Here is an 11478-nt window from a genome sequence, read left to right as displayed (position 1 = left end):
TATCTGAATCATTCATCTGGAAACAGTGGATAATATCTGCTGGAAATGGAAAGTAGAACAAGTCAGCCTTACAGGCTGAGCTTGCTGTCAGTCTTTGGAGGTGTGTAAATCCCTCAGCAGGTCAATACATTATTTCCTCTGTTACATATAGGATTTAGGCTCCTGTCAGTGCCCTGTCCTGTTATATTGTTGCACAAGAGGTCAGAGTTCAGGGAGGACTTTTGTTCTCAGGGAACAAAAGCCTTACACACATGACATCAAGGCAAGCAGACATGTGCACACCCCCTGAGCCTCGGGAGGAAGGAGCGCAGCTCATCTCCCTCTTTGCATCACGCAGCAGCAAATTGAGCATGGAGTGGAAATGAGGACAGAAATGAGAGAATCCAGGAGTCCTGACTTATTTGCCTTGTAGGCTGGCAACTGGGAGCTCTTTCAGAAATCTGTAAAATGGGAATGGGTTGGAGGATACTGATAAAGATCCTGTGCTAAGGAGAGAAAGTTTCATGCTGCTGCTAAAATTTAAAAAAAAAAAAAAAAAGCACATGCATACAAAAGAAAGCCACTACACTGGCACTGCTCCGTGTAGAACGGCATCTGTTTCCTCCAGCACCCTGCAACTGGATTCCCAAGCCTTGTAAGGGCAGTTTTGAGCTGTGCTGTACAGAAAGACAGCAATGCACAAGAGAGAAGTATGGGAAAAGTAAGGCTGGAAGCAAAGATGACCCCTTTGCAAACTGTTACTGCTAAGGAAAGGAGACAGCTTCCCACAGCTGAATGCCTGGATTTCGGAATGATGTGATTTCTGTGAGCTGAGATGTGTCCAAATGTTTTGCTGAAGGTTCAGACCCCTTGCTTATGAGTTTATTGCTGGTCACAAACACAGGCAGCGAATGCAGAACTCAGACTAAGCCAAAGTCTAAACCCCATCCTGTCTCCTCAGGTTGGCTCTAGAAAGAGACTAGCAGTCACTGATGGGCCCAATCATTACCAATTTATTAAAAACAGTTTTTTCATCTAACGTCCTTCATATTTTTCACCTTTTCCATGCCTGTGGGAATAAATTCCACTGTTTGGATAAACATTTCACTAATTATCTCAGGCTTTGATCTATGCCTCTGAAGTTGCACACTGCTTCCCCAGGCTCTGGAATCAGTAGTCTGTGTTGGAGCTGCCCTATTTTACTCAAATAGTGAATAAATCCTTTCTTAGACATGATTTGGTACACTCTATTCCAATATATAAATGTAAATTAAGAGGTCCATGTACAGAATCTACACTAGCAACAAATTTTCATTGCACAGTAATAGTTACCAAAAACAATGATTATGTCTTGTGCTTGTCTCAGGGCCTACCACAGTCATAATTGATAATGTTATTTAATACCAATAGGGCAAATGTAGCTTATATATTCATGGGCAAGGTTAATAAATGGGCTCTGATCTCTTATAGGTACAGCTGGGCAATTTCTGAAGTATTTGGAGAGCCTTCCTAGAGGTCTGCTTGGCTCCTTTAGTGAGCAACAGGAAAGAAAATTAACCAGAGATGTGGAGCAGCCTTGTCTCCTTTTTGTCAATGTCCTTCTTCTAACCTGTTTTTTAATATCAGAATTAAAGTGCCTTTGTAGGAAGGACTTTTGAAAGAAACTCTGTATGATTTGATGTCCGGCCTGTTGAGGGACTGAACATTAATATTATTTTCTTATTCATTGTGGACTTCTCCAACTCAGTAACCCCTGTATAAAAGGCTGCTTGATAGGTTTACAGTGTCAGCAATTCAGTGTTAAATAATGAACAACAACTGTGGTAGCAATTTGTCTTCTAAAAGGTGAAGTCTTAGGTGTTTCTGTTCATGCTCTCCAGCTTGCACAGTCCTACTAAAATGGTATTTCCTAAACAGAAAGTCTCTTGAGCAAGTATGAACAAGCCAGGGCTTACCATCATTATCATGTTACTGTGAAATAATATAATGTCAAGCATTTAAACCGTGCTAAGCAGCACTGCAGAGTCAAATGCATTAGTTGAAAACAAACTTTGAGATGCTATGGGCTAGCAGCAGGCACAGGGGCACCTATGATGGCTCAGCTGTCAAGCACTACTTTGCCAAACAGGGAAACTCAGCTGCTTCTGACGGCATGAGCTTAATCCGCAAGGGAAGAGGGTTAAGCAAAGGGCACTGCCAGGTCAGCTCTGGTTGAGACTGGGGACTGCTCCGTACTACTGCCCCCTCACTGCAAACAGCAGAAGGAAAGACAGCCACGTTTCTCATATCCCTGCTACATCCATCAGTGCCCATAAAGCAGTTCACACTTGGCTATCAGGGCAAAGGTACAGACTGCAACGTGAGGGTTGTTGTTGGATTTTTTATTTTTTTTTTTTTTACCTAGATCAGCCTGTCAGTGTCTGTATAATTATATTATCCTGTATCTAGAGTAAGTCAATAATTCACATCCATACCATACACACCACCAGCTGGTGTGCAGTAACACGCTTGGCAGTGTGAAGTCGAGGACTGTGAGTGAGTTGGAACATGAATCTCCAGTTTGAACCCAGCTGTGAACAACACTACAGGGAAATTACAAACCAAACCCAGAATGATCTTAAAAGGTTACTGAAAATGCAAGAATTTTTATTGTCAAGGGCTGCATTGCTAGCCCTGAAGAGGAATAATATTTCTGAAGAAGGAGAGTTGGAAGAAGTGTTTTTTTTTGGTCTATGGTAACAATCAGAGGATAACATACGCAGAACCAGGCTCTTCTCAGAGAATATTAACCTTCACAGGTAATGTGGGTTTTTTTAAATCTATTCTCCCAGAGCACAAGTAAAGTTCTGACTAGGTCAGCTCTGAATCACAGCCCAGTAACATGAAAAATATATTACTATTCAAGCACAGGTACTAGAATAACTTGGCGGATGATTATACAGGCAAAAGCAGCAGCCTATGCTGAGCAGTGATTCGCAAAACGCGTGGTTTGAAAATCCGTAAATAAGCAGAGCCAGGGACTGAGGTGCAGCGTGAGCGAGTACTGACCTCTAGTGGACATAAAACCTTTGAAATCGGTAAAGATCGTTGAATTCCAAATAAAACAGACGTCATGCAGACACTTGTCCCAAGCTTTGTGCTTGGCAGCTCTGCAAGTTACAGTCAGCAGAGCTTTACTCTTAGGAATCTCTCCCTCTCTATGTGTCAGGAGCTATCATGTCTATTTTAACGTCTAGAGGCAAATTATTTCAGGCCAAAAGAAAGGAGTGCACACTTAAAATTTGCTTATTGAGACAGACAAGTCAACTATTGGTCAGTAAAGTAACTGAGGCTAAATTTACTCCCCTTTTTAGGTATTTATTGAATAACCTGGCACTATTGAGACTGTCTCCATGGACATTAGCAGAGCACCAAGAGGTTAAAGAAAAAAAATCCCAAGGAAACATGAACACACATGTCATATAATAGTTAAGTCAGTCCTACTTTTTCTACAATCAAAAAATAGAGAATGCTGGGGGTTCATATGTTTTCAGTGCTTCCCCCAAAAGAACTTGCTTGCTTCTCACTTTCAAATTATTTTCCATAATAAAAGATCTGGGGTTTGCAGCTCTTCTTTAAATTAATCCAAAGAAGAAAAACAACTCCAGGCACATAATTTCATAAGGTTAATCTTCAGCTGAAACTGCCAAAGTTGGGTGTTTTCAAACAGCTAATGTTCAATACAGGCTTCTGTACCAGTAATGTGAAACTTCACTCCACTCAGAAGTCTCACCCAGAAGACAATAAAAACTGTGGTTTTCTGCTTCCACCAACTTAAGGCAGTGAGGTTTCTGGGAAATATTTGCTCAAAAAGGTCCAAAAAATTGCAGCTTGCATCTGGGCTTGCAGATGGGCTTTGTCCCACATGTGGGTTGTCCTTGTTACTTTTGCACCATCCCACACAGGAGTTACTGGCCCCCTACCATAGACATTTCTTCTTGCCTCAGAATGGCAGAGAAGGAAAGAAGCAGAAGAATCACAAGACCTGTGAACTGCATATTGCAAGTCTGTGAAAGAAAGGAGGAAGGACTTCTATCAGGAGAGCAGGATACCAGACTTAGTGTCTAAATGCTACTCAAGGATAAGAGATGCTGTCTCAGTCTTTGATTGATATGAAGCCAATCTGTGTTCCAAAGTTGGTGCCATCACGGAAGTGAGAGTAAAATTTATCAGGGTGGCATGCAGTACAGAAAGTGATATTTTGCTTCTGGTCTGTGACAGAATCATCTTGAATGTTCTCAGGAAGAATCCCACCACTCTCAAGAAGAATCCTTAAATATAGAATGAAAGAGAAACAGAAAATAATATTTTTTTGTACATCCTCACACTCCTTGGAGACACTGTAATTCAGACAGCACCCCAAGTACCAAGTGAATAAACTGTGCCAGTATTATGATTGGGACTTTCATTTGCTTGTCTTTTTTTTTTTCTTTCCTCAAGTATTAGACTAAAACAACTGCTTTTCTGCAGCCAGGAAAACCATATTTAATTTGAACATTTTTCTATAAGCCATACACTAAGTACAGTAGTAAAAGAATAGTTGAAAGCCAGCAAAACTGAGGAGATACCATTGATTCAAAGGTATCATTTGTTGATCTGAAAAGTACTAGAGGGTATTTGAATATAGTGAGGACTCTCACCATAACAGTGCATGTTATAATTATCAAAATAATTACTGGTAACTAATGTGTAATTAATTTTTTGTTCACTCAGAAGGCTTACCGTGTTGCTCTTCTAATATCAATGTAAGGACTTGCAGAGTCAAACAGTCTCACACACTTTGGATCAATTCTGTGAAATTCTTCTGCTGATTCCTGAGGAAGTTTATAGCAGCAAGGTCCTACAGATGGGCCCAGCACCACAAGGATATCTTTCACATTACAGCCATATTCAGATACCATAGCATTCACCGTGGCCATAGAAACTCCTAACAATGTGCCTTTCCATCCTATGAAAAATAAGAAGTTGGGAAAAAAAAAAAAAAAGCATTTGTACAAACTATCTCTTTAATGTTATAGGAGCTAAAATAATGTTACAGTAGCTAAAATATGATATTAAAGGTAGAAATGAAGAGATATATTTATGTCTAAAAATAAAGCATTGTAGCCACTAATACATAATTGTGGGTTTGTGGTTTGTTGGGTTTTTTTAAACCAACCTAACACATTAACCACTGTTTGCTGATATCATCATTTTGTGGAGATGGAAGGTAGAGAGAAGAGTTCAGCTTAGGGTTCCAGAATTCCTTATTTACCAGTGCCCTGGTTTGGGTAACTAGAAGGTACTTTTCAGCTCTTCCATGCTTGAAACATTTCAAAGTGGGGGAATCCACCACTTTCCCTGGGAGACCATTCTAGTGTCTGACTGTCCTCAGAGTAGAAATTTTCCTCTTGTGTTTAATTTCAATCTCCCCAGGAGCAACTTGTGCCCATTGCCCCTTGTCTTGCCCATGGGATTCCTTGTAAATAGGGAGTCCCCACCTTCTTTGTAGCTGACTTCTAAGTAGTAAGTTATCCCTTAAGCCTTCTCTTCTCAAGGCTGAACAGACCCACAGAACATAAATACGTCACAGTCAGAAGTTCGTTTCTATAATATGGTGAAAATTGTTTTAGGGTTATTTTAGGAAAAAAAAAAAAGAGACTTAAGGTAGGAATGAGGCCCAAAACTTGGGAGATGGAAGGAAGGAGTTAAGGTTAGAGTTGAGAGGTATACTTGGAGAAGGCAGTGTTGTGGGTTGGGGAACAGTGTGGTGTGTCAGGGACCCAGTCAAATGAAGAGGAAACAGAGAAAGGAACTGCTAAATTCAGACATAATCTCAGGTTTTGTTAACTGTCCCTGCTTCAGTTTTATTCTCATTTGGTTTGGGTCAAACAAGTATTTCTTCTGATCCAAAACGATTAGAAGAGGCATTGGTTTATAGCCAGTTTTTACATATGAATTTAGGCAGGGCACAAAAGAAGTATTGGGTTTTGGCTACCAGATCAGAAAAAGAAATGTAGACATACATGAATAATAATTATTATGGCTATGAAATAAAATAAGAAAAATATATCTTGGGAAACAAATTATTCTCAATACTAGTCTTGTTTTGACAGGACATAAATTTAACAGGTCAGGGGCTGTATTGTTATGTGACCTTTCATTTATTCATTCCCACTCAGTAATCCTTCGTTTGATAATTTATAATCCTTAGTCCAAAACTTCCTTCCCAGTGGTCTCCAAGTTATTTTGATCTCCTTGATTTAAAATTCCTACCAGAATGAGCAGCACCACAGGCTTTTCTGACAGGATCAGCAAAGAGCACAGGTATGCAATCAGCCCCTGGAGCTGCTATTGTAACACCTTTCTGATTTGTAACTATTCCATCATAGCTTTCAGGCTCTGTCTTCCCCAAAACACACACAGCGTTAGCATGGTCGGTCTGTGAAGACAAAATCAGAACATGGACAGTAATATGGCAGCAAAAAACCCTGTTCTGACTGATAAAAGTCTTTTTCTTTGACACGAAACAGACTTCTGCACCAAATACTCAGGCACAGGTATCAGGCACTGCTTTGTTCAAATGCCATGCAGATGTATGAGTAGAAAGCCACCAGAGAAGTGGTGGTTTATTTTTCTTTTCAGAGGAACTGCTCTGATCATTTATCTGATTATTCTAGTCTGTGTAAGTTAGAATAAGCTAGAATATTCTTGGAAGAAGCAGTGCTTCTCCTCCATACAGTGCCAAAGTGCTGATAGTTCAGATGGCTGTTCTCACAGACAAACTGCCAGCACAAATGTTTTAACTGTCCTGCTTCTCAAATTTTTTTGCTGAGAAAGATGGTAATTTCTACAGTTTTAGCCAGGGATACCTGAAGAGAGGTCTGATTCATTTACATAAAGCCATTGTTTGGTAAGATACCTTGACTCTGTGAAAAGTCTCTGGGTTAAAACCTGCGGCCTTAGCGAGCCGGCGGAGGTTTTCTTTAACAACAATTTGTGGGTCCCTCCTCTTGGAACTGCTGAAGAGATTGCAGGAGCTCAGAGTTGGTATGTAGGAGATTCCACCTGTCCTTGTGGTAAAGCCATGTAGGAAGATGTCATCTAGCAAGACAAAAAAAGACAACAAAAAATTGCTTTCAACACAGGACCGGTCCAGATATTACAGGTTTCTATACTGGAGAGACCTGGAATCAGCCAATCAGATTGAATATTTCTTTACTTCATATTTATCTGTGGCATTTAAATTTAAGGATTCTAAGTTTCCTTCTTGTTTCTAATCATAACCCTCTGCGGCCAAGGTAAAGAAGTTCAAGCAAGGAGGAGTCCTGGCAGATTTAACCTGAGCTTTTGCAGATTTGTAATGCAAACCCTAGAGAAGATGTAACTCATTGAGGAAAATAAACTAGACTTTTATAAAAATGTCTAAGGTGACATCTCTCAGGCTTTTTTGGCAAGTGAAGTACTAGTGCTCAAGACTTCAGATAATCTCAGACATTTTTCTGAAGTACCCTGGAAGCACTGACTATTTTTAGTATTATTGAAAAATCCTCTTGTTTATCATGTGGACCATTTATCATGGCCTCATGCACCAAGTGCAACCACAGGCTTTGGGGGTGAGCAGGGGAGGGGGTTTTCCTGGCAAAGTTGAACACAGAAAGATAGTTCCACAAAAGGTATTTTTGCTGTCTAAACAACTGACATAAAGCTAAGTGACATAATCACAGTTGAGATTCAAATTCTCTTTTATGTAGTGTGATCCTTTCAAAGTCATAGTCAAAGCCTTGAAGCACAGAGATAGAAGACAAAGATAGCTTTATATAACTCATGCCCCTTTCAGCTTTTGGATCATTTCAGAAAATATGTCTGAAATAAGGAAAGATAGTTCCAAATTTTTGCAGCAGTAAACTTTTCAGCTTTCTCCTGAATCCCCTGACCCATGAGACCCCATAATCACTAAATTTGAAAGACATGCTACAGTAAACTCAGTCATGCCATGGAAGGAATAGTGAGATATCACTGATGAACCAGGCATGAGTGAAGGTGCAGACCAGGAGATACTCCTGTCCTGCCTTTCCAGAAGAGGATGGTAACTCTCAAAGTGTGTAATTCCCACAGAGAGGGGAGGAGAACTAACTCACTGTCTGTTCTAGCACTCTCACTAAACCTGTGCCTCTCTTTCCTCTGATCATGCCACAGGCCTGGAATACTTTTCCTGGTTTTTTACTATCTTCCTGCTGACACTTCTCCCTATATAAACATGATGGACTATTACAGCACCATAAGGAATTATTTGCTGCCTGAAGACATTCCCACTTTGCATTTCCCTTGAAGAAATATGCTTGGGAACAGTCACTGTGAAATCTATTAGCTGGGATTCTCTTTACCTGGGATCAAGGGAGATCTGAGGATTGTAAGCTCCCCTTTCAGGCTCGGAAGGCTTTCCAAGTACATCTGAATCTCACTCTGGATGAGTGCCATGGCCTGTGTGGAAAGTGTTTGCTCTTCACTCTGAGGTTCAGCTATCTGTAGGTTTTTACAATCAGCTGCTACCTGTAAATCCTCAAATTCAAACTTGTAGACTGGTGTAAAGAGATGGTCTATGTATACTTTCATTAAATCTTTTCTTAAAGCGGGGAGAATAACTTTAATGGTGCTCAGGTCTTTTTCATCCAGACTTTGTTTGATGGTGTACAAAGCAGCAGCTGTAGTCAGAGCATGTACCACCTCCAGTCTTTTCTTCAGACTCTGAAAATCTCTCAGGGCTGGAAGCAAGAACTCCTGTTCATCATTCCTTTCACACCCTTGCTGCTGGCAACACATGACATAAACAAATGGAGCAGGGATGGAAGAGCATTTCTCAACAGTTTCAAGCTTCTTATACAGTTCTCCTTGGATGTTGCTCTGCAAGCTGGCTGGCAGGCTGAACAGATCTATCAGTATAGCTTCAACCATCTTTCAGGATATTGAAAGATTCCTACAACTGCCATGCAGTCAGTAATGAAACATGGAAAACAAACAAAAAGGCAAGACAGTGTCATTAGTCCAAAACAGAGAATTATGTTGTTAAGGTAATGCATCCAGTGGAATCCTATAGAGAAGGTGGCATAGCAGCCATAACAGTCTTAAGATTTCCTCACTGCATCAAAAGAAATTACAGGAGATGCAAAGTAGTAGAAATGGGAATGACTATAGATTTATTTCAGTGTCCAGGTATTTCCCTACCACCCCACCTACCTCGGGTTTTTCCCAGGTCAGGGATGATAAAAGGTTAGTACATAATATTAGATTTTTTTGATTCAGTTAACCTGCATTAGCCTAATGGATCTTGATCTTTAACTGCTGGGCCCTCCTCCAGCTCCCATGAAGGAAAACAAATACAGAGGTTCCTCAGCTTGCTGGGACTGGAGGAACTTCTGTAAACAGCTTTTTTGGAGGCATTTTGCATACTTATCACAGAGGTGGAGCTCAGGTCTGTTTTCCCTCCTGGCAGCAGGGATGCTGGTTTGGAAATGCCACAACATTTTTCCCACAGCTTTCACAAGGCTTTCTGCACTTCTCCCTTTGCATTACCAAAAGTATTGCTAATTTCTGACTTTTGTATGGTGTGGCACATGATCAGTATAGTTGTTCTCAGCACCCACAGGCACTCAGCATAGGTCACTGAAACTTTATTTAGTAATGCAAGAAGCATGGAGAGCTAAATGAAAATTCTAGAATACTGTGCACAACTTCCTGCTTCAGCTTTTCCACTCTGCTAACTGCAGTCTTTTCACTGAAATCAAGACACATCAAGTTTACCCAAGATCATGCTGTAGTTCACAGCTTGTATTGTGGCCCATTGTGCAATTCCAGTTTTGATGTGGGTTTGACAATGGGTTCCCAGAGTTTCCACATTCAAAGAAGAGGTCAAAGACCTTTCTGGTTTTGATGGATCATTAATTCAGAGTAGGTTTTACAGAAAATATTCTGTATTTTCTTTATTGCTTTTCCCCTCAGACTGGAAGAAAAATAATCTTAACAGAAAATGAGGTTTTCCTTTCTGCAAGTTGAACGTTTACATAGATTAATCAATGACTATCAAAACAGATGAGCTAAAAGTATCAAAATATGACAGCAGATAAAAGCATCTGCCAAGGAATTCATGACTCTTGATTTTGCTCAAAGTACTATTTACACACAGCTGATGACAGATTTTTAGAGAAAACAGCTTGCTAAGACAACAGTGTTGAAACAGACTCATGCCAAAGGCCATGACTTAGGAAAACAGGGTATTTCCTTCCCTACCCTGACACCCTGTGTGAGAGGCCTGTAAGAGCATGACATCCCAATGATCCCAGCCTAGGTGTAGTTAATAGCCCCAGCAAAGACACTACAGCAGAGGAGTGTAATGGAAAAAACAGGTTACTGTTTCCCTTCAGATATCTCAGGAGTGTAAGGTAAATAGAGTTCAACAGTGTCCTCATAATTCCCCAGAAAAAAATATCACCAATGAAAGGGTGGAAGGAAAGTGTTTGCAGAGGGAGAGGTAATTGCATACACTGTTATTAAGTTGTGTGAATATTACAAAACGTCCACGGGGGCAATTATTGGGATGTACACGATGAAATGATGGGGCTGATTCACCCTGGTAGCCTTCCAGTTTTGCATCAGAGTCCTACTGAGGTCAGCCGTGTCAGAACTAAATTTGCTTACAGTCCTAACACAATTTTTTTACTGCTTTCCAAGTCCCACTTCAAAACCCTTCTCAAAATATAGGCTTGCCAAGCACAGGGATGTTTCAGCTAATGAGAAATGCATTCGTGGTTATTCAGGTTCTAAGTAAAATGCTCTAAAGGTCCCAATGTTCCCTGGAAAGCCTTGCTGCATGTAACAGCATCATAAAAGATTAAGTGCATTTCTTAAGGAGTTGCTCAGTTCAGTACACAATGCAAGACAAATACTTGCACCAACTTGAAGCCAAGGCCACCCATTAGCTGTTTCACTCACTTTCTGGAACTCTAGCAGCACAAATACTTTGAAGGCAAAAAGATTCTCTTGTACAGGTATCGAGAGAAAGAAAATCAAAGACAATGACAGCAAGAAGAGAAGAGAGGTTGGAAGAGCAAGAAGACTGAAGAGGAGAAAGCAAAGTGAATAGAAAAGAAGAAAGTGAAGAAGAAGAGAAAGAAGAATGGAAATAAAACCAGGCTGCCTAAGAAAAGACAGCTCAGGGTAGAAAAAAAGATCCAAAAAGTAACTTTCAAAACCCCCATAAATCTAATAGGTCAAGAAAAAGTTGCTGGCATTTTCCTGTACCTTTGAATGCTACTCGTTACCTTATTTTCTTACAAAAACTCAGGACTGACATAGTTTTGGGAAAATTTCCCAAAAGCAAGAAAACATTAATTTTTGCTGGAGAGAGATGCCTGGAGAATGCAAACAGGTCATTAAACAAGCCCTAATAAACAGCAGTAAGAGCACAGTTATAATAAAATTTCA

The 11478-nt window shown here is 40.3% G+C and overlaps 1 protein-coding gene across 1 annotated transcript in view; it reads right to left on the bottom strand.

Moving 5' to 3' along the window:
- Positions 1-3223: 3223 nt before the first annotated feature.
- Positions 3224-11478, bottom strand: part of LACC1 (laccase domain containing 1) — an 8629-nt gene continuing 374 nt past the window's right edge. Inside the window, exons 2-6 of the mRNA XM_008504873.2 lie at positions 8385-8980; positions 6920-7101; positions 6274-6439; positions 4741-4966; positions 3224-4289 (exon numbers count right to left, since the gene is read on the bottom strand). Coding sequence (XP_008503095.2) covers positions 4115-4289; positions 4741-4966; positions 6274-6439; positions 6920-7101; positions 8385-8952 — 1317 coding nt within the window. The 5' untranslated portion in view covers positions 8953-8980 and the 3' untranslated portion in view covers positions 3224-4114. The remainder of the gene's footprint in view (positions 4290-4740; positions 4967-6273; positions 6440-6919; positions 7102-8384; positions 8981-11478) is intronic.

This window comes from Calypte anna, chromosome 1 (assembly GCF_003957555.1).
Source record: "Calypte anna isolate BGI_N300 chromosome 1, bCalAnn1_v1.p, whole genome shotgun sequence".
Lineage (NCBI taxonomy): Eukaryota > Metazoa > Chordata > Aves > Apodiformes > Trochilidae > Calypte > Calypte anna.
The sequence above is the reverse complement of the archived record's forward strand: the minus strand, read 5'-3'. Positions and strand labels throughout refer to the sequence as shown.